We start from the raw sequence: 21,889 nt of genomic DNA on the forward strand, positions 1-21,889 counted from the left end.
TTGTTGTGAAATGTTGTTTTGTTGTGGAAGTATATTCAACTTAATTATTGTGAGTTTGAAAGTGAATTTGTTTATCATGCAGTTATGGTAGTCATTAATTTAAACATATATAGTTTTTAAGTTTTTTAGTAGTGTTGTTTGTTGAAAATGTTAGCTAGCTTTAAAGATTGAAGTATCTTACAGCTGATTTGTTTTTTAGCTATCCTACAGTTATGGTAGTCCTTTAGTACTTTAAACATAGCTTTAGAGAAAAAGTTGCAAGATTGGGTACTTATTATGAGGTGTAGTTTGGTCATGGAGTAAGTTCGAGGCGGGAGAGAAAGAGATAATATAAGACTAAATATTTTGTGGTAGAAGTGAGGGGTTTTGCTAAATATTGTTAAGCATTTTTTGTTGTAATCACCACCAAGAGTAACCAAAATTAATAGAGATCCAAACTTGTTTCCATTCAAAAATAAGAATCCATCAAATTAAGGGTTGTTATGTCTTAGAATTTCTTTCTTTCCTTGAAACCCTAACAACTTATGTCTCAGATAATATATATTTTTAGATTTCCTCTCAACTTTGTTTTTTCTAACATTCAACAATCAAATCTATTTATGTTTTAGGTCTTTAATGATGGACAAAAGTTGGATGAAACTTAGAAATAAACTTTCGGTTGAGTATAGAGAGGGAGTGTCCCAATTTTTAGAGGTTTTAAAGTTTCATGTTGATGCTTACAAACGAATAAGGGGTCCATGCAATAGATGTATGAACTCAATTTGGGAGTTATTAGATGTTGTGGAGCGACATCTATTAATTATTGGAATAGCCTCCTCCTATACAGATTAGGTGTATCATGGGGAGCCAGTGAACTTGCATAGAGGTATAGAAATTAAGGATTTGATGAAGAAACTAGCAGTAACCCTTTTGATGAAGGAACTAGCAGTAACCTTTTTCCTGAAGCAAATAAAATGTTGGGTATGCTTCACAATTTACAAGCTCCAATTGAACACAAAGAAGAAACGAAGGAAGCTAGGTTTGAAGAATGACATGATGTTTAATAGTGGTGTACAACAAATATATTTCAAGACTTATTGAATGAATAACATAGTGAGCTATACCTTGGTTGTTTATAATTTTTCTCCTTAAACTTTTTGGTTAAGTTGATACATGTGAAAGTTCTCAACGATTGGAGTAACAAGTTCTTTGACATGTTATTAGAACTGTTAAAAAAGTGCATTTTCAATGCGTAGTACTACTATCCCTAGTTCTTTCTACGAATCGAAACAAAAACTACTTGACTTGGGTCTGGGATGCGAGACTATTCATACATGTAAGTGACGGGATAAAAGTCCTATGGCAGCAGAAGATTTTAAAGATCCATTACTCAATTTAATTTTGGGAATCCCAAAATACCATTACATTGGCAAGATTTTAGAATCAAAATTTTAAATAAAAACTAAGCATGCTTTTTATTTAAAAGATACAGAGAACTTACATATGTTGATGTCTCTGAATCTATAAACCACCAAATTGGGACACCACCCATCACAGACCTTCCTATCCTCTAGGATGAGATTGGTTTGTGAGAACCAATTGGGATGAAAAAAAGTTTAGAGATATTTGAGATAAACTATTTTCTTTTTGCAGAGAGCAAAAGTCTTGGCTATTTTTTCTTGATCAGTTCGTTAAAAAAAATGTTTTCTTCTAGATATTTATAATTGTCATTCCTTCTTGGAATATGGAAAGAAGTAGGAGAGAATCATGAGATTCTATTATCAAATCTACTAATTAATTAACAATTAATCATTTAGTTAATAATTAATTAAATCATATTTAATTAATATTTCATTCAAACCTTATTTCCCGCCAATAACTCTTTTAGGCAAATTAACCTTCATCGCCTATTTCTTGACCTTAGAAAACCCTACAATGTATCCTAACCCAGTATAAAATGCAAAAAAATCTCATATGAAACCAAAAAAACACCTGTTTGGTCAAACTGAATAAAAACCGAACCGCATATGGGGTTTGGTTTCAGTTCGATTTAAATCTCAAAGAATCTCAGGCCACCAAAGCATCCAATTCGATAAAATTTGTTTGTCTATTTTAAATCCCGAACAATCTCACAACATCAAAACTTATTGCGATAGTTTTAGAAAACTGTCATGGAATGACTTTCCATGACTCCCGCTTCTATGACTGTAAATAACTGTCACGAATTTTATTTGCAACAGAAAATAACTGTGGTCGTAGACCACTTTTCCAATCTTGATGAAGTCACCCACCAAGATCTTGATGTAATATTTTGCCTAGATCAATTAAACATGAGCAATATATGTGAAGTTTGTATAATATTGGCAACTGACTTTAGAGATTGAGAACTAGCAAAGTCACCTCAATGATTGTCACTAAACCCAAACTGTGCTATCAACATCAAAGCATACTGCATTTGCACTTCTCCACCGCTCCAACACCTCCGATATTTTAAGAGTAAAGTTTAACATCACTAACCAAAAAAGAGATATGAAAGAATATTTACCAATATTGGGTTAATGAACTCAGTGACAATCTAAGAAAATATATCAACCAAATACTTAGCAAGTGGAAGAGAGAAAGATAAGATAATTACATTGCTCCAATGGAGATATGCTATACAAAGGGTCATATAGAAAGAGATTTAGGAGAAAATTTACATGATATACTGCTTATAAATAGAAATGATATAGGCTTAAACCTTTGAATAGAACTAAAAGAAATTTTGCTATCCATGTCAAATAAAACTTACCCATAAACTATTGTTCAACTAACTAGTTTTTTACATTTTGTTTTGGTGTTTAAATTGGGACCATTGATTGACAAACCTCATATTTTATATTGCTGGGTGGAAGTTCAAACACAAAAACTCCTTAATGTTAAAAAGTTAATACATTTGTTGTAAAATGCTTGACAGTGTGACAAAGAAAAAGAAGACTTAAACTACAGTTTGATCACTATAAGAAAACTACCCTACAATGACAGTTATATATCTCAAAAAATGAATGGAAGAAAAAAAAACTGTCACGAAATATAAAATTTCGCGTTTTTGGCGAGAAAAGACGAAATTTTTCGGAAAACACTTTTCGCGACAGTTATTAACTGTCATAGAATGTTAGGGTTAAAAAATTTTTCTTTTTTCCTTTTCTTTTCTTTTTCCTTTTTCTTTCTTTTCCCTATTTCCTTCTTCCTCCCCGTGCGTCCTTCCCCTTCTCCCCAGCCGCAACCGCCGCGCCTCTTCTCCTTCCTCCCGTACGCCGCGACGACTCCACCGTCTCCTTCTCCCTTCCCTTCCGTTTCCTTCCCGCCATAGCCCGCGATCTGCCGTCTCCATCTCCGGTTCGTGAAGCAACCTTGCAGGAGTCGTCCCGCGCGCCGATCTGCCGTCTCCATCGCTGGTTCTGTCTTTGTTTGTTGTGTTTGCCTAATATAGTCCTCATGGTCTTCTCTTTTCATTTCATGGAATCAAGTGTTGAAGTTCTTGTTTGTGTTCTGTATTTTGTTGAGACGTTGATTTAGTTATTCATTGACTGTACGTATGTGTTATGGATTCTTTGTAGGTTCAACTGGAGTCGACAAGTTCATGAGTTTTGTTTCAAATATCATTTCCAGAAACGAACATTCTCGGTTGGTCCAGTCAAATATATTCGAATGCTATTTAAGATATTTTTTGATTAAGGGTTAGTATTTCGTACATGTGGATTACTGAAACTTGTATTAAGATGTACAAATATTATAAATCGTATTATAGTGTATATATATTAAAGTGTTGGCTATTTTCTTGTACATTGGTGTGAAACTTGTATAATTTCAAATTTGTCATTCTCAGCTACATTATTGTCATTCTAATGGTTCGTGTAATGGTGGAGCTGCATGGAGAACAAAATAAAACTATAGGAAATTGAGAAATGTGATAGTTAATAGTTGTTGTAAATTGGAGAACGATGACAGTTATTTAACAAAATAAATTGTCACGATTGCTTAATATGTGACAGGAATAACATGTCGTCATAAGATAAACAATGACAATTTTTTTAAAAAAAAAACTGTCACGATTGCATTATATTTGACTGGAAAAAAATGTCGTCAATGGAAAAACAATGACATTTAATGTTATCGAAAAACTGTCACGATTGCACAATCGTTGACTGGAAAAAAATGTCGTCAATAACTAAACAATGACATTTTTACAAAAAAAAAACTGTCGCGAAAAACATATTCATGACAATTAATACATGTCACGATAATAGAATTCGTTACAATTATTTAACTGTCGTTAATAAAGAAATGATGATAGTTATTGAATGTCATAAAATAAATTATGACAGTTATTGAATGTCGTTGAATGTTGATTAACGACATTTATTTCATGTCATAAAACAACCTATTGCGACAGTTTTCAAAAACTGTCGTCGAAGGCCTTTCCATGACTCCCGCTTCTATGACTGAAAATAACTGTCGCGAAATCCGTTCGCGACAGTAAATAACTGTCGTCGTAGTCCACTTTTGTACTAGTGGATAAATAAAGGCCTACTGCCTATTGCCAGCAACAAATACATATCTCTAGGTTCTTGTTAAGTTAGAGTTAGAGAACTATTTCTCAACTAATGATGAAGTATTAGGCTCCCCTCAATACCAAAGAACAATCTTCTCATGAAGCTCATATATGACCAAAGAGGTATATACAACACAAATTTTATTCTACTATGACCAGACTAAACCTGATGATGAAGTCAATAAAACAAATAGTTCTTATTAAATGGACAATAAATTTTTTAATACCGATGGTGGCGAAACACAAATCTCAAACTAAAACAAAAGCACACATTTATTATGCAAACGACTATAAACCTTTTTCCATTTGAATCTGAGGTAAAACCAGTTGCTATTGTTCCCTTAATTATATTGATTCATTTGTTTTTGTAGAAACCTTCATAGAAAGTAGCTATGCCAGATGTGAAAAGCCTAGGCAATAAAGATATGACAATAAAGACCAAGGGTAAAGTTGTGTTCATAAAAATTTAATAGTTATTTCTATTAAAGCTGAAAATATAGTCATAAAAAGAAAATATAGTTTCATACAGTTAAAGGACTAATTTTTCAAAAACAACCATACTTCTTAATTGTAACTATTGAAATAAGCTCAACTAGCTAATTAACCAGTATCTCCTTTACTTGCCATTACTTAGTATGATCACAAAATAGAAAGGTTAGCTTGAGACACATAGCAGCCCAGAGGGAGAGGTAAAGGAAGAGTTTAGTCTAAATCCTACACTAAGAAATGAAATTTACCTTCTATCTTTCTCCATCAATTGAAATTAACTAAACATCTTAAAGTAAAAAAACAAGAAAATAATTATATCCTTGAAATAGAAACTCAAATTCTCTTTTTCTTATTCCATTCCTAGACGGTGAAGTACCATGAATAAGAAATGAGAATCGTTTTATATTTATTCAATACATCAAATTTTGGTCTCCACAATAAAACTATAATAAGCAACTAAAAGAGAAAAGACTAAAGTTGTGGAGTTGCGACCATGATTTTTTGGTTCCATCAATAATTTAATTAGATGCTGAGTTTTGGAGTGATTCACAACCAGAGTATGCAAAAAAGTACTTAAATATAAAAAAAAAATAAGAACTATTAGTCTTACTTAACCATACTTTCATTACATTGATATTTATCTAATTTGGATGTAATCTTGGTCTATTCATGTAAAACTCTAAACTTAGGTGTTAGATAATTCAAAATAGAAACTACCCCAACAAATAGAAAAATAGAGGTCACTATAATCTACTAATTAAGAGTCTCGTTCCTAATTATAAACATTCTCAAATTGAAAATTTCAGCATTCAAAAGCCATAAGCTAGCATACTCCACAACTTGAGTTTGAAGCAAGAGATACTAACGATATTTTCAAATTTGCGAATAGAAATTGTTCCTACATAATCAAAAGCAACGCCATAAACTCAATAAAGAAAGCAAGAAATTGAAACCAATTTCACAGAAAAAGGCGAGAAAAACAAAACCTTTTCTAACAACATGATAAGCATCCTTAGCAGCCGCTCGAGTAGCAGCGACCTAAAAAGAACCAAACAAACATAACTCGTTTCAAATTTAGTCATAACAAACACACACAAAAAATCAAGAATATATAAAACAAGAAACACATACGGATCCGATCTTCAAGAAGCCATTGACGGTGAGGTTGAGAAAGGGATACCCATATCATCGATCTTGGGGGTTGATGAGGAGTCGATGAAGCCGGTGAGAGGCATGGTGTTGTTCTAAAGATTGTGTGTGAGAAGGGATTGAAAGTGGAGGATGGTGGTAGAAATGGGTTGTCCTCGATTTGTGCCGCTACAAATTGTTCAAGATTTTTGGAGGGTACTTAAAATGTGAAATGAATTTGGATTTTAGTGGCTTTTTGGATCTTTGATTTAATTGGATTCTTGGAGAAGATGACGAGTCCAACTTTTTTTAGATTTTTGTTACTAATTAAACACGTAGAAACAAAGAGAGATTAGATATTATAAACCTGAAAGAATCTCCAATTTTTGCAAGCAAAGTGAATGCAAAACAACTTGGAGTACATTGTATCATCGAAGCGGAAGTTGGAGATGCAATCACGGGGATTTGGGCACGAGCGGTGGTGGCGGTGACAGGATCGGGAGTAGTCCGGAGATGGCCTTCGAATGTCCGGAGATGGCCTTCTTCGCATTTGGAGATGACTTCTTCGTGTGAGTGAGAGTTTTTTATTTGGGGGAAAATTTTTATTTGGAAAAAAAATGTTGATTTGGAGAAAAATCTTAATTAACCTTAATTTTCATTTAAATTTAAATTTAATTTATTAAAATTAAAAAAATCATTTCATATATCTTCTATGACATAAAATAATTGTCGCAAAAAGTATTATCCGAAAAATTTCGCATTTTCCCGCCAAAAACGTGTTTTTTCACCTTTTGTGACAGTTTTTTCCCTCCATTTTGTAATATAAAGAACTGTCGTAGTAGAGAGTTTTTCTTGTAGTGAATTCGATAAAATTTGCCTCTCTATTTCAAATTTTGAACAATCTCGGGCCACCAAAACATCGAGTTCCAGAAAATTTGCCTTTATGTTTTAAGTTCCAGAGAATATCTGGCTATCAAAGCATCAAGTTTGATAAAACTTACCTTTCTATTTTAAATCTCGGGAAATCTCGAGCCACCAAAGCACCGAGTTCTATAAAATTTTTCTTTATATTTTAGATCTCAGTGGATCTCGAGTCAACATATTTAACCGAGTTTTAGAAACAAAATCTTTATGAACATTTCTTTAAATTTACTTAATTTTTGAAATTGAATCGATTCAGTTCGGTTTTAGAATCAGTTTAAAACGTTAAACAAAATCAAATCACATAAGAAACGGTTTTAACATAACAAAAACTGCACCAAACCGCACGGAATCGGTTTCGATTTAGTTTGATTCGGTTTGTTAAATCGAATTAGTTTTCAAATATTTTATGAACACCCCAGTAGAAAGGAGGAGAAAACCCCCCAAAATCATTTTCACACATACCTTGTTTGCTGCCGTAATCTCAAAAGGATGCTAAGTGTCATTATTTTTTTTAATTAAGCTTTATGTAAGTTTTATTTTTGCCTTTTACAAGGTAAGTCACAAGTTATAATATTATTCTTTTACGTTTAATCTTCCTTGTCCCAAGTTTGGCTCCTCGCTATCACCGTAATTAAAGTAATTTAGCAATAATCTAGGAATACATTATTGTAATTTGTATATTTTGATCCTTTCCTTATAGGTTATCCAATTAGGTGTATATGTATCATTGTATTCTTTATTTTACATATGAAATTAACAAGATCTAGAATATTCCCCATATTATTCTACATGGTATCAGAGCCAAAACCCTAGACTTACTGTACTCGCCGCCGTCGGAAAAACTCTGCCGTGAAGCCCTGCCGTGAAAACGCTTCCACGAACGCCATATCTCCCCTCGGTCAATCTTCCTGCCGCAACCTTCTTCCACGAACGCCAGACGCCAGATCTTCCCTCGGTCCTTGCCGTGAAGTCCTGCCGTGAAGAAGGTTTCGCTCCTTGCCGTGAAGTCCTGCCGTAAGACGCTTCCGCTCCTTGCCGTGAAGACGCTTCCGCGAACGCCAGATCTCCCCTCGGTCAATCTCCCTGCCGTGAAGACGCTTCCACGAACGCCAGACGCTGATCTCCCCTCGGTCCTTGCCGCAGCCTCCTGCCGTGAAGACGCTTCACGACACCTTGCCGCAACCTCCTGCCGCCGTCACCTGCTGGCGACCTCCTACTGCCGGAAAAACCCTGCCGTGAAGACATTATCTCACCGTGAAGTCGTTCACCTGCTGGCGACCTCCTGCCGTGAAGAAACAATCGCGCCGCGAACTCCAGCAACCTCCTGCTGTGAAGAAACAACCGTGAAGACATTCTGTGAACTGCGAACTCGCCGTCGTCACCAGCAACCTACTGCCTTGAAGACCTCTGCTGGCGACCTCCTGCTGTGAAGAAACAGCCGCGCCACGAACTCCAGCAACCTTCTGCCTTGAAGACCTCCTGCCGTGAAGACACTCACCTGTTGGTAACCCCCTGCCGTGAAATAACATAATTCCAGTGAAATCCCAGCCGCAAATACTCTGTGAACCTACAGCAGCTAATTATCTTTAGATGGAGAAACATGAAGTTGCTCGTCCCATTAGCACCATTCTCGATGGAACTAATTATATTACTTGGGCCCACCAAATGAGGAGTTTTTTGATAGGTCGAAAGTTATGGCGCATCGTTACTGGAGATATCACTAAACCTGTCAAACCTACTCCTACGATGGACACCACTGAAAATATTGATACAGACCCATCTGATGTCACTGTTCAAGAAACGACTGCAGAAACCGACAAATACATTGAACGTCTTGAGGATTGGGATAGCAAAAACCATCAGATCATCACTTGGTTGGGTAACACCTCTATTCCAGCAATTCACACACAATTTGATGCATTTGATACGGCAAAAGAACTCTGGGATTTTCTGTCCACACGTTTTCAGTCTATTGGACTTGCTCACTATTACCAATTGCACTCTCGACTTGTTAGTCTAAATCAGGAGGTAGGACAATCTGTGAACGAGTATCTTGCAACTCTTCAACCAATCTGGACTCAATTAGATCAGGCAAAAATCAAACCGGAGCATATTCGCCTCATCAAAGTTCTTATGGGTCTTCGCCCAGAGTATGAATCAGTCCGTGCTGCATTGTTACATCGTAACCCTCTGCCGACTCTTGATGCTGCCATACAAGAAATCTTATTTGAGGAAAACCGCCTTGGCATTGTTTCCTCTCTGCCCTCTGATGTCGCTCTTGCAACCACCCATTCACGATCGGCTAATGAGTCTATTTTCTGCAAAAATTGCAAACTTCATGGTCATAAGTTCGCTAATTGTCCTACTATTGAGTGCAGGTATTGCCACAAACGAGGTCATATCTTGGACAACTGTCCCACCCGCCCTCCTGGTGCTTCATATAAACCCAAGTCCTCCACTAAATACAGTTCTCCACCTATTGTTGCTGCTGCTACCTCATCTGATATCACCACACCTCAGAATTTTCAGTTAAATGATCTTCATGACTTACTGAAACAGGTGATCTCTTCCAACTCTACTGCTCTTGCCGTCACTCCAGGTACATCTTGGCTCCTTGATTCAGCTTGTTGCAATCATATGACTGCTGACATTTCATTATTATCCTCACCTACTCATGTTCAATCTCTTCCCTCAATTCACTCTGCTGATGGTAATCATATGCCTATCTCTCACGTTGGTACTGTTAACACACCCACCATAAAACTGTCAAACACCTATCATGTTCCAAAACTCACATTCAACCTAGCTTCTGTTGGCCAACTTTGTGATCTCGGACTAACTGTTATCTTTTCTTCTCATGGGTGTCAGGTTCAGGATTCTCAAACGGGGCAAGTGATTGGTACGGGACGGAAGGTGGGACGATTATTTGAGCTTACATATCTTCAGCAATCTCCTGAGTTTCCACCTATCTCTGCACCAGTCACTGATACCACTATATATCAGTGGCACCTTCGTCTAGGTCATGCATCCTCTGATAAACTTCGTAATTTAGTTTCTACTGGTAATTTGAATAATGTCTCAAAATTCAGTCATTTTGATTGCTTAAATTGCAAACTTGCAAAACAACCTGCTTTATCATTTCCTAATTCCACCTCTCTATGTAATAAGCCTTTTGACCTTATTCATTCTGACATTTGGGGTCCTGCTCCTTGTACTACCGTTAATGGTTATCGATACTTTGTCTTATTTATTGATGACTATTCTCGTTTTACTTGGATTTACTTTCTTAAACATCGCTCTTCCTTATATCAAATATATGTTGATTTTGCAAATATGATTCACACTCAATTCTCCAGCAAAATTAAAATCTTTCGAATTGATAATGCGATGGAATATAAGGACTCTCACCTTCTTTCCTTCCTTGCCCAGCAAGGCACTCTGATTCAACGCTCCTGTCCTCACACCTCTCAGCAAAATGGAAGAGCTGAACGCAAACATCGTCACATTCTTGACTCTGTTCGCGCTCAGCTTCTATCTGCTGCTTGTCCAGAAAAATTCTGGGGCGAGGCTGCCCTCACCTCTGTCTATGTCATCAATCGTCTTCCTTCAAAAGTCACTAAAAATGTTTCTCCCTTTGAAAGACTATACGGTACTTCCCCTTCTTACTCCAATCTAAAAATTTTTGGTTGTGCATGTTTCGTATTATTACATCCTCATGAACATACCAAACTTGAACCACGTGCACGTCTATGTTGCTTCTTGGGTTATGGTACTGAACATAAAGGATTTCGTTGTTGGGACCCCATCTCTCAACGATTACGTATATCTCGTCATGTCACCTTTTGGGAACATCGTATGTTTTCTAGTCTTTCTTCATTCCATGAATCTCTTTCAAGTTCTCACCCATTCTTCACCGATCCGTCTATTGACCTTTTTCCCTCACTTGATTCAACACCTGACACTACACCTTGCATGTTACCTATACCTGAGCCCACTCAATCGGACCATATTTCTGCACTCCCGGATCTTCCATCTGCCCCTCTTGAGGAACCTGAATCTACACCAATCCGACGATCTACACGGGTAAGAGAAATTCCCTCTCATCTTAAAGATTACCATTGTTTCTCCACCATCATGTCTTTAGTTGAACCTTCCTCGTATAAGGAAGCCAGCACTAACCCATTATGGCAGCAAGCAATGAATGAAGAACTTCAAGCCTTAGAAAAGACTCATACTTGGGAGTATGTGGACTTACCTCCTGGAAAGAAACCTATTGGCTGTAAATGGATCTTTAAAATCAAAACGCACTCTGATGGCTCTATAGAACGATACAAAGCACGACTTGTAGCCAAAGGTTATTCTCAAGAATATGGCATTGATTATGAAGAAACGTTTGCTCCAGTAGCTCGAATGACGTCTGTTCGTAGTCTTTTAGCCATTGCAGCTGCAAAACAGTGGCCCCTCTTACAAATGGATGTTAAAAATGCATTTCTCAATGGAACTCTATCTGAAGAAGTCTATATGAAACCACCACCTGGTACTACTCCGCCACATCAGAAAGTATGTCTTCTTCGACGAGCTCTCTATGGTCTCAAACAGGCTCCTCGAGCCTGGTTTGCAACTTTTAGCTCCACTATTACTCAACTTGGGTTCACTTCCAGCCCTCATGATTCAGCCTTGTTCACCCGCCAGACACCTAATGGTATTGTACTCCTTCTTTTATATGTTGATGACATGATTATTACAGGCGATGACCCTCAAGCTATATCTGAATTGCAATGCTACCTGGGAAAGCACTTTGAGATGAAGGATTTAGGACCTCTCAGTTATTTCCTTGGCCTTGAGATCACCTCCGTGTCTGATGGTTATTACTTATCTCAAGCTAAATATGCTTCTGACCTACTCAGTCGATCTGGTATTACTGATTCTACAACATCCTCAACACCTCTGGATCCAAATGTTCGACTTACTCCTTATGATGGTGTTCCCCTTGACGATCCTACTTTGTACCGGCAACTTGTTGGTAGCTTGATTTACTTAACTGTAACTCGCCCTGATATTGCGTTCGCAGTTCACATAGTCAGTCAATTCATGGCCGCTCCTCGTACTATTCATTTCACTGCTGTCCTTCGGATTCTTCGCTACATTAAAGGCACTTTGGGTCATGGTCTCCACTTCTCCTCACAGTCTTCTCTGGTTCTCTCTGGATTCTCTGATGCTGATTGGGCAGGAGATCCTACTGATAGAAGATCCACCACTGGCTATTGTTTTTATTTAGGTGATGCTCTTATCTCCTGGCGTAGCAAGAAACAATCTGTTGTTTCCCGGTCTAGCACTGAGTCTGAATATCGTGCTCTAGCTGATGCCACTTCAGAATTATTATGGCTTCGTTGGCTTCTTACTGATATGGGAGCCCCACAAACATCATCTACTACTCTCCATTGTGATAACCGCAGTGCCATTCAGATTGCACACAATGATGTATTTCATGAACGAACAAAGCACATAGAGAACGATTGTCATTTTGTCCGTCATCATCTTCAAAGCAACACTCTCCATCTTCAATCTATCTCTACCATTGATCAACCTGCAGATATCTTCACCAAAGCTCTCCATTCTCCTCGTTTCACTCTGTTACTTCACAAACTCAAGGTGGTTTCTACTCTACCAACTTGAGTTTGAGGGAGGGTATCACCGTAATTAAAGTAATTTAGCAATAATCTAGGAATACATTATTGTAATTTGTATATTTTGATCCTTTCCTTATAGGTTATCCAATTAGGTGTATATGTATCATTGTATTCTTTATTTTACATATGAAATTAACAAGATCTAGAATATTCCCCATATTATTCTACACTCGCTTTGTAGTATTCTAATTTTTCTTTGCGATTCAATAACACTTCAATGAAGTAAATTATGCGAAATAAAGTTTCATTTGTTATTAAGGCGTTTAACTTGCTAAGAAACCTTACCGTGCTTAGAAAATATTTCTCTAGTTTGTTAAGCGAGCAAGTTTTAACCTCAAACCTCTTTTGTAAATTTTTTCTATAAATAATCTTATCATTATCTTTTAGCAGTGAAGACTTTGCAACCTCTAAATTTGGGGTACATGAGATCCGCGTTAAAACTTTCAAAACTTTTTAGAAATCTTATTAAGGCATTAAAAGACAAGGCGTTTTAACAAAAGTTAAAACAAAGCCAAAGTGAAATTTTTAAAAATTTTGTATTCCTTTATTAAACTAAAATAGCAATGCTCCTACGTTGCCTTTTCTCACAAAAATAAGAAGCATAACTTCAAAAGTAAAATTCAGAGAGTTGAGTAATAAGAGACAATACGAATTACAGTTGAGGAGAGAAACAGACTCATAGAGTACCTGTGATTTTCCAGTCACTGCCAAAACAAAAGTAAATACAATAAGAAGCATCCATCTTTCGCTAGACAAAAGGATTCAAAATTTGTTTAAAGCTTTAGCCATTTCTAAAGTTGAGAATAAGATTTACTGTGGAGAATGAACAAAGATATTTTGAGTATTAAGCTTGTTGCATTCTGAACTTAGAAATAATTTCATGATTTACTGTGGGGAATGAACAAGGGTATTTTCATAGTAAGAAGTCCGCAATGAGAGTAAACCCTGAATAACGAATAAAACTTGCTCGCATTTTGAAAAGTGTAGAAACATAAAGGGGAAGGAGAATCTTTGAAGAGCAATCGTGCTTGGGACAAGAATGATATATAGTAATGCTGGAGGACAAACATTATTCTAAATTTGGAGATGTGATAACAATATGTATAAATATCTTCAAAGAATCTTGTCGAAAATGATGAAGATGAAATAGTAGATTTAAATCAAAAAATAAATCGTTCAAAAATAAAAGAAAGAAAGTATGGAAGAAAAAAGGAAAAAGATCTGGAAGAGCAAAAATTACAAAGGAAGAAGAAGGAGAAGTGACGAATTTTCCGCAATATTTAAGGACAAATTTAAAAATTATAAAAATATATCATTGGCTTCATAGGCTTTTTTTTTCTTTTTGTTACCCGAACTATAAATATTTTTTTAATTTTGTTACATTTATGTAAATATTTTAATTAATTTTGAAGTTAAAAATGTGTAGACATAATATTAAATCACCCATTTGATGCTAATACACCAATAATTGGAAATTAATATAATAACATCACATGAATTTGAATAAAATTAAAGTAAATTAAATATTATACCATCTAACCCTTCCAATGCTATTGAATAATGAACTCTTATCCTTATAACAAGACTCTAACAAATTCAATTCATTTTGTATGTACAATTATAGAGAGAAAGAGGGAAGGGACAAGTAATCTATGGTTGCCTCCTAGAATGGATATGAGGCTTAACGACTTGATTGTATCAAAAGCTTGATTGCAACCTATTCCAACTTAATATGATAATCCAAACTCAAATTCAATACCTTCAGAAACTAAAGTCTTCGCATTCAATAAATGGAAATGGAGGAGGAACAAAATTAAACCCAAATTCAGTACCTTCAGAAACTAAAGTTTAGTTGATTTTTTTGTATACTACATATGGACTGATTTTGTAATTTTAGAACTATCGTATTGGGTAGGGGTTGTTAGAAGACATATTATTGTAAATTTTGAAATACGACCATATTTGTGCAACTCTTTGTTACATATATATATAACATAACATTGACGAATGAAATTACTGTTGATTGGAGAGTTTAGGTTGTGGATGAATCTATCATATTAAAATGTGAAATGGAAAATGGAAAATTTAATTTATTTAATATGTTAATAAAAAGTATACTTAAAATTAAAAACATGTTAAAGGTTAAGTATCCATATGTTTGATGAAAATAAAATATCAAAAGTAACCAAATATGATAAATAATTAAGTCAAGAATCCACCCAACTTAACAGGTAAAAGGAGTCCAACATACATAATTTGATATTTTTTTATCAAATGATCAAGTATACTTGACAGTCGAGTACTGATGTTTCAAAAAATGTTAGGTATACGGCTACTTGACATTAATTACATCAATGTCAAGTAACCTATTTATGTAGTAGGATCTATACAAGATAGAATGTCAAAGGCGTGTACAATCTAGCTGCTTTAAGAATAATATTAGAGTTTTTAAACAAACAAATTCAAATAATTTTTTTTTTAAAGATAACAAACTGATAAAATATTTATACTGTATAGAAAAATTTTGAAAAACAAAATATATATACCACAAGCCCACAATGTTAAATACCAAAAGTACCCCAGTCAACATGCGATTAATCGGCCACACATGCATGCTTCTTTCAAACGATCGTGTAGTTTTATGATAAACGATTATTTTGAAAAGCTCTAGTAAACGTTCACGTAGTTCATGATACACGATCACATAGTTCATGATGGAAGATTGTTAGTTCATGATAAAGAATGGTTTTGAAAAGCCCTAGTAAACTATCGTGTAAATCATGATATACATGATCATGTGTAGTTTATGATATATGATTGTGTAGTTCATGATACATGATTAAATAGTTCATAATAAATGATAGATTTGGAAAGCCCTAGTAAACAATCGTGTAGATCATGATACACGACTGTGTAGTTTATGATACACAATTGTGTAATTCACGATACACAATATATCGCATGTAGTTCATCTCTATCCACGACACATTGAAAAAAAATAATACAAGATTGATGATTTGATTGAAAACAAAGATAATAATAATAGAAGTATAATGAAAAAGAATAATAACAATTGTAGAATAATGCTCATATATGATTTCAAGAAAATATAAAAGAAAAATTACAGAAGAAGAGGAGGAGAAGGAGAACACCATCAATGACTGCCACTGTAAAGAAGATGGAAAGGAAGAAGGAAGAAATTGGACCTACGAAATTCAAGAACGACAAAGACAAACCTGAAATATTTTGAAAAATTATTGGTTTCATCGACTTTTTATTTTGGTATATGGCCGTATGTAATTAACCAATTCATATCCTACCTCTTCCATTAATTTTACACAATTTTTTAAAATAAAAAAATTAAGTAGAACATATATTCTTTTTTAAAAAATTGTACAACTACAAAAATAAAAAGATTGAATGTTCGACCTATAAAGAAGAATATTCTGTCAAAGATAGACTCATTTTTAACCATTGACATTTGAATTAGATGAACATCTCATTTTTATTCTTTTAAAGTTTCACGTTTTTATTTTTTTATTTTAACTTTGTTAACTATCCTAAATATAAGAACTCATAAAGTTGTTCACTTTTTAAAAATATTTTAGGTTTCTCATTCTTCTTTTTCATATTTTTTCTCTTCTTCTTCCCTAATTTTTTCTTTTCTACACAACTTTTCTTTTATATTTTTTTGAAATCGTGATCTTTCTTTTCAATCAATCATAAATCTTATATTTTTTTCAAACTGTGTATTAAATATAAAAAAAATTGTTGAAATATTAGTACACAATCGTGTACCAAAGAATCTTGAGATCTTGTACTAAAAACTTGAAAAAAAAAGCGTTTAGATTTTGGATTCGATCATGTAGCCAAGTTTAAACGACCGTATACTAAAAAATCTTGAAGATAAATCGTCTAAACGATCATGTAGTTAAACATTTTAGTCAAATCTAAACGATCGTGTACCAAATATATTATGATACGTGCATGACTAGTATATTATTTGCGTGTTTACTAAGACATTTTTTATATTTTTCATTGTGAATGTGTCACATTTTTCTATTTTCAAAATTATTGGACACATTCTAAATATTTCACCAGTTTAATATTCTTCAAAAACCCCTTATTTCTTCAAGTATAAAACATTCAATAATTATAAATAAAAAATTCTATAATTAAGTAAATATAATGATAATAAGAAAAAGGTTAATTGTTGTACCATATATTTTAACTGTTTTTCAATCATCCAAGACTTGGGTATTTACTCTTTGTATTACAATTACACAAAAACGAAAATAACTCAAGTATTATACATATTTATTATTTATTTGAATCTCTAACATTTAAATAAAAAATAAAAAATAGATATGCAATTACTAATTGTAGCCCATTTTGAAAATAGTCACGTAAGATGAATTAACATACCCAAAATAATTACGTTGATGAAAAAGAGAGGTTTTGTGTTTTGTTTTTTGTTTTTTCCTTCTGTTTTCATTATTATTATTATTATTAATAATTAGTCGACGTTGAAATTTATTTAAATGAAAGTAATCCACACGGGGAACGTATAGACGTTGGACTACATGTTCCACAGCTAGCGGTGCAAAATTTTCTCTATAAAATCCCTTTTTCTCTTTACCCTTTTTCTCTATAAAAAGAAAAAATGCAAACTCACCCTCTCCTCTAAAACATCTTTTTTCCCGTTCACAATATTTAAAACCTCTCATCACTTCTTCCCCTCCACCATGGACCAAAATAATAATCATACTCACTCCAATGGAAAAAATTCTGATTCTCATCCCAATATACCTCAAATCAAATTCACTAAACTCTTCATCAATGGAGAATTCGTTGATTCCGTTTCAGGTTTTGAGTTTATTTATCTGTTTTGTTTCTCTCTCTCTCAGAAAATTAAACTGAAAGCAATTTACAAATTTATTTTTTATTTTGTTGAACAGGAAAAACTTTTGATACCATAGATCCGAGAACTGAGCAAGTTATTGCCACGGTTGCCGCCGGTGACAAAGAAGATGTTGATCTCGCCGTGAAAGCCGCCCGTCAAGCCTTTGACCATGGCCCTTGGCCCCGTATGTCCGGCGCCGTATGTATTTCTATTTTTTATCCTTTTTATTCAGTTTATTCCCTTTTTCTCAATACTACTAATTAATAGCTATATATTTTTTCCTTTCTTTTCACTACACACTTCAAAAGCCTAGGAGTTTGTACCCAGAAGAAAAAGGAAAAACAAAGACGAAAAGTTAGATTTGACTTTTTCCTTTTTTAATAACGTATGAATCGATCTTAATTAAGACTATCTAATTCTACTGCAAGTATTTATAAACATGTATAGTTTAATTTTGATGGATAATTAAAAAAATAGAATAGTGAGTACATAAAGTTTCGTCACGTAATTGTGAGACGGCAAGAAATGAGGTTTTATCGGTGGGAATGGTACTTATAACTTATAAGTCGGCGTAATCTAATCGGTTGTTAATTCATGTCTGACATTATTTCAACCCCATGAATGTGGAACTGTCTGACAATGACAGCTGGTATTAACTAATGATTTTCACAGTTTTTTCTTTCATAAAAAGTGGAGTGGAAAGTTTGAAATATGCAATTATTAATCATTATATAGATTTCAGCTTAATTAATTGCTTTACCGGCTGAATTGGCACATTTAGCTCAATAAGTTGCCATGTTGTACTAAAAAAAAGTGAATTAAGTTGTGGTTAATCTAAATTAGAAAAAATGTGACGTTTTGTGAGAATGATGTTATGTTGGCTTTTTCGTTTTGTTTTTTTCTTTTTAACTGGGTGATAAAAGTTAAAAGAAAGGAATATTTAATGTTTAGGATTTGTTGGGAAATACGTGCAGGAGAGAGGGAGGATTATGACGAAACTAGCGGGATTGATAGATGAACACAAGGAGGAAGTGGCAGCGTTGGATACGATTGACGCTGGAAAATTGTTTGTGTTAGGAAAGATCATGGATATACCGGGAGCTGCAAATACACTACGGTACTACGCAGGTGCAGCGGATAAATTCCACGGTGAGGTATTGAAAATGTCAAAACCGCTTCACGGTTACACGTTATTGGAACCCATCGGAGTGGTGGGCCACATCATACCCTGGAATTTTCCCACCACCATGTTCTGGCTCAAAGTCAGCCCCGCTTTAGCCGCCGGTTGCACCATGATCGTCAAGCCCGCCGAACAAACGCCCCTCTCCGCACTCTTTTACGCCCATCTCGCTAAACTGGTCCGTTTTTGTCCTACATCTTTTTTTTTTTTGGAGTTTTGGAGTTTTGTTATTATTTTTTCTTTTTTATAATAATAGTCTTTTGTCATGTTTTGCGCATACGTGGACTTTTCTAGTCCAATTATATGGTTTCTCTCAAAGTGTATTTTACTTTTCTTTTTTGTCTTTTTTGGCTAATAAATTTGAATATTTATTTTGGACGTATTATATTTTGTTAGGCTGGTATACCAGATGGAGTACTCAACGTTGTGACTGGATATGGTTCCACAGCAGGTTCAAGCATTGCCAACCACATGGACGTTGACAAGGTAACTATTAATTTTGATAATAATTAACTATATAATATTTTAAACAAATTACATGATCACCCAGTTTTTTATTAGCACTATAAAGTATCTATTACAAATAGAGTTTGATTTTAAAATAATTCTATACTACATTATATTATATATATCAGCTAATCAATGTAATTTTTTTCCCAACTAAATGGGTGGAAAGGAGAGATATGAATTGCATTATATAATTAATTGACGTTGTATACCACTTTTTAGTTGAGCTTCACAGGATCAACCAAAGTGGGAAGACTAGTAATGCAAGCAGCAAGTGCCAGTAATCTGAAGCAAGTGTCCTTAGAATTAGGAGGCAAATCGCCACTTCTAATCTTTAATGATGCGGATCTCGAAAAAGCCGCTGATCTAGCTCTTCTCGCCATCTTTTACAACAAGGTATATTAAATTCACTTCCAAATATATCTATAATTTACTAGAATTTTATAACATTATATTCTTGTATAGGGAGAAATTTGCGTGGCTGGCTCTCGAGTTTTAGTTCAAGAAGGAATCTACGACGAATTTGTGAAAAAGATAACTGAAAAGGCAAAATCTTGGGCTGTGGGGGACCCTTTTGACCCTAATGTTAAATATGGACCCCAGGTAATAATTATACTAGAAGATTTAATTATACTAGAAGATTTAATGGAAGAGTTACATAAAACAGTGAATTACATTCCCAAATGAAACTAATCACAATAATGCAGGTGGATAAAAAGCAAATGGATAAGATTTTGAAATACATAGAACATGGTAAAAGAGAGGGAGCAACGTTGGTAACTGGGGGCAAGCGTATAGGAAATGTGGGCTATTACATTGAACCCACAATCTTTACAAATGTCAAGGTCTGCCCTTTAGTTCATAAAATCCTCTGTTTTTCTACACCATTTATTATTTTTAATTTTCTGACTACACTTTATGTTAATTAATTAATTCTTCAGGAAGATTCACTAATTGCTCAAGACGAAATATTCGGACCCGTCCTCTCTGTCATTAAATTCAAGTAAAATCAAAATCTTTATACCAACTAAACATTAAATTCACGGTATATCTATCAACTTAAGAATTTGAGATTTGTTTTGTGTGGCAGGACAATTGAGGATGGAATCAGGAGTGCAAACAATACCAAGTATGGGTTAGCAGCTGGGATAGTGACTAATAGCTTAGACATAGCGAACACGGTGTCGAGGTCCATCCGAGCTGGTACGATTTGGATAAATTGTTACTTTGCTTTCGATCCAAGCTGCCCATTTGGAGGGTATAAGGAGAGTGGGTTTGGAAGAGACTCCGGAATGCATGCGATTAACAAGTATCTTCAAACTAAGTCTGTTGTGATTCCTTTGGTTAACACTCCTTGGCTTTGATTTATTTGTGTGTACGGACAGCGCCATGTTACTATACTTTTTCTTCTTCTCTTTTTCTTTCTATTTACTAGCAATGCACCTTTGTCTCCTTACAAGCCATCTTACTATACTTTTTCTTCTTTTTTCTTTTTATTTACTAATAATGCACGTTTGTCTCCTTGCAAATGAGTGTAAATCATTTAAAAGTTTACAGCTACAAATTTGGTGTTTTTTTTTTAGAAATATCCTTTAAATATAGAAAAATGTTTTACATTTTGTATCTAATACAATTATCTTTGGTTTGTAGATGTTTTAACGAATTTATTTGGACAATACTTATTAGACAAAACAAAATATTATAGAATCTTAAGAACTTACAGGGAGATACGATTCGAAATAGAAAATTTCAAGAAACTTATTTTCTTTCAATAAGTAGATTCGGAATTAAGGTAAGGAATAACAAATATGAAAATAAGGAAACTTATTTTCTTTCAATAAGTAGATTCAGAATTAAGGTAAGGAATAACAAATATGAAAATAAGGACCTCCCATTCGAAAAATTTGTGAAAAATGTCGTCCGATCCGCAGGCGGAGACGAACTATGGTAATTTGTTCTAATCCGAGACATAAACAAAGATAAGGATAATCTTTATAAAAAAAAGTACCCCTAAGGGCCACCCACAATATACACATAAAAATAAATTAAAAGATCCGTTTTGTCGTTTTCTGGATTCTAATGGATAGTCCTTCGGACCATTAATCAGTCCTCTATTTTTTTCCATTAATTAGTTGCACTCCTTCTATATATTCTTTGCACCTCTCCTTTTCATGCGCTTCTCAACTCATATTACATTGAGCCTCTCTCTATGATCGTCCGGAGGCGCGAAGAACAAAAAGAAGGACGCAGATGTGCAAAGCAAAGAGCGCAAGACTAGAGAGGAACGCAACGATGAAATCCATATTAACCTGCCTCCTATGCTGAATATGGGGCACTTTGCTCCGTCCGAAGGCTCAAAGGATTTGAGGGACAGTCCTCCAGGTTGTTAAGGCTCAATGCAATATGAGTGAGTCATTTTTGTCATCTAGACCCATGCAAAGAATTTGCGAAAAGAGCAAAGAAGAGAATAGAATGGCGATCACAAAGAATATTGC

General features: G+C 34.6%; 1 protein-coding gene and 1 long non-coding RNA gene across 2 annotated transcripts; one reads left to right on the plus strand and one right to left on the minus strand.

Moving 5' to 3' along the window:
- Positions 1-1,974: 1,974 nt before the first annotated feature.
- Positions 1,975-6,463, minus strand: LOC116402951. The gene is made up of 4 exons (XR_004215670.1): positions 6,194-6,463; positions 6,049-6,100; positions 2,380-2,459; positions 1,975-2,294 (listed from the first exon to the last, which is right to left on the minus strand). It is a non-coding gene; the product is annotated as an uncharacterized LOC116402951 (long non-coding RNA).
- A 10,913-nt stretch (positions 6,464-17,376) lies between these two features.
- Positions 17,377-20,958, plus strand: LOC101219029 (aldehyde dehydrogenase family 2 member C4). The gene is made up of 9 exons (XM_011658115.2): positions 17,377-17,670; positions 17,763-17,905; positions 18,682-19,065; positions 19,284-19,373; positions 19,617-19,790; positions 19,860-19,997; positions 20,102-20,239; positions 20,336-20,397; positions 20,485-20,958. Exons 1-9 carry the CDS (start codon positions 17,550-17,552, stop codon positions 20,756-20,758), a joined length of 1,524 nt encoding a protein of 507 aa, XP_011656417.1. The 5' UTR covers positions 17,377-17,549; the 3' UTR covers positions 20,759-20,958.
- The last annotated feature ends 931 nt before the right edge of the window (positions 20,959-21,889 follow it).

This window comes from Cucumis sativus, chromosome 1 (genome assembly GCF_000004075.3).
Source record: "Cucumis sativus cultivar 9930 chromosome 1, Cucumber_9930_V3, whole genome shotgun sequence".
Classification (NCBI taxonomy): Eukaryota; Viridiplantae; Streptophyta; class Magnoliopsida; order Cucurbitales; family Cucurbitaceae; genus Cucumis; species Cucumis sativus.

Bases quoted from the DNA above. Each gene is read 5' to 3' on its own strand.
- LOC101219029 (XM_011658115.2), top strand. From the start codon at position 17,550: ATGGACCAAAATAATAATCATACTCACTCCAATGGAAAAAATTCTGAT. The intron at 20,240-20,335 runs GTCTGCCCTTTA...TTAATTCTTCAG, and splicing joins CAATCTTTACAAATGTCAAG to GAAGATTCACTAATTGCTCA. The intron at 20,398-20,484 runs GTAAAATCAAAA...TTTGTGTGGCAG, and splicing joins CTCTCTGTCATTAAATTCAA to GACAATTGAGGATGGAATCA.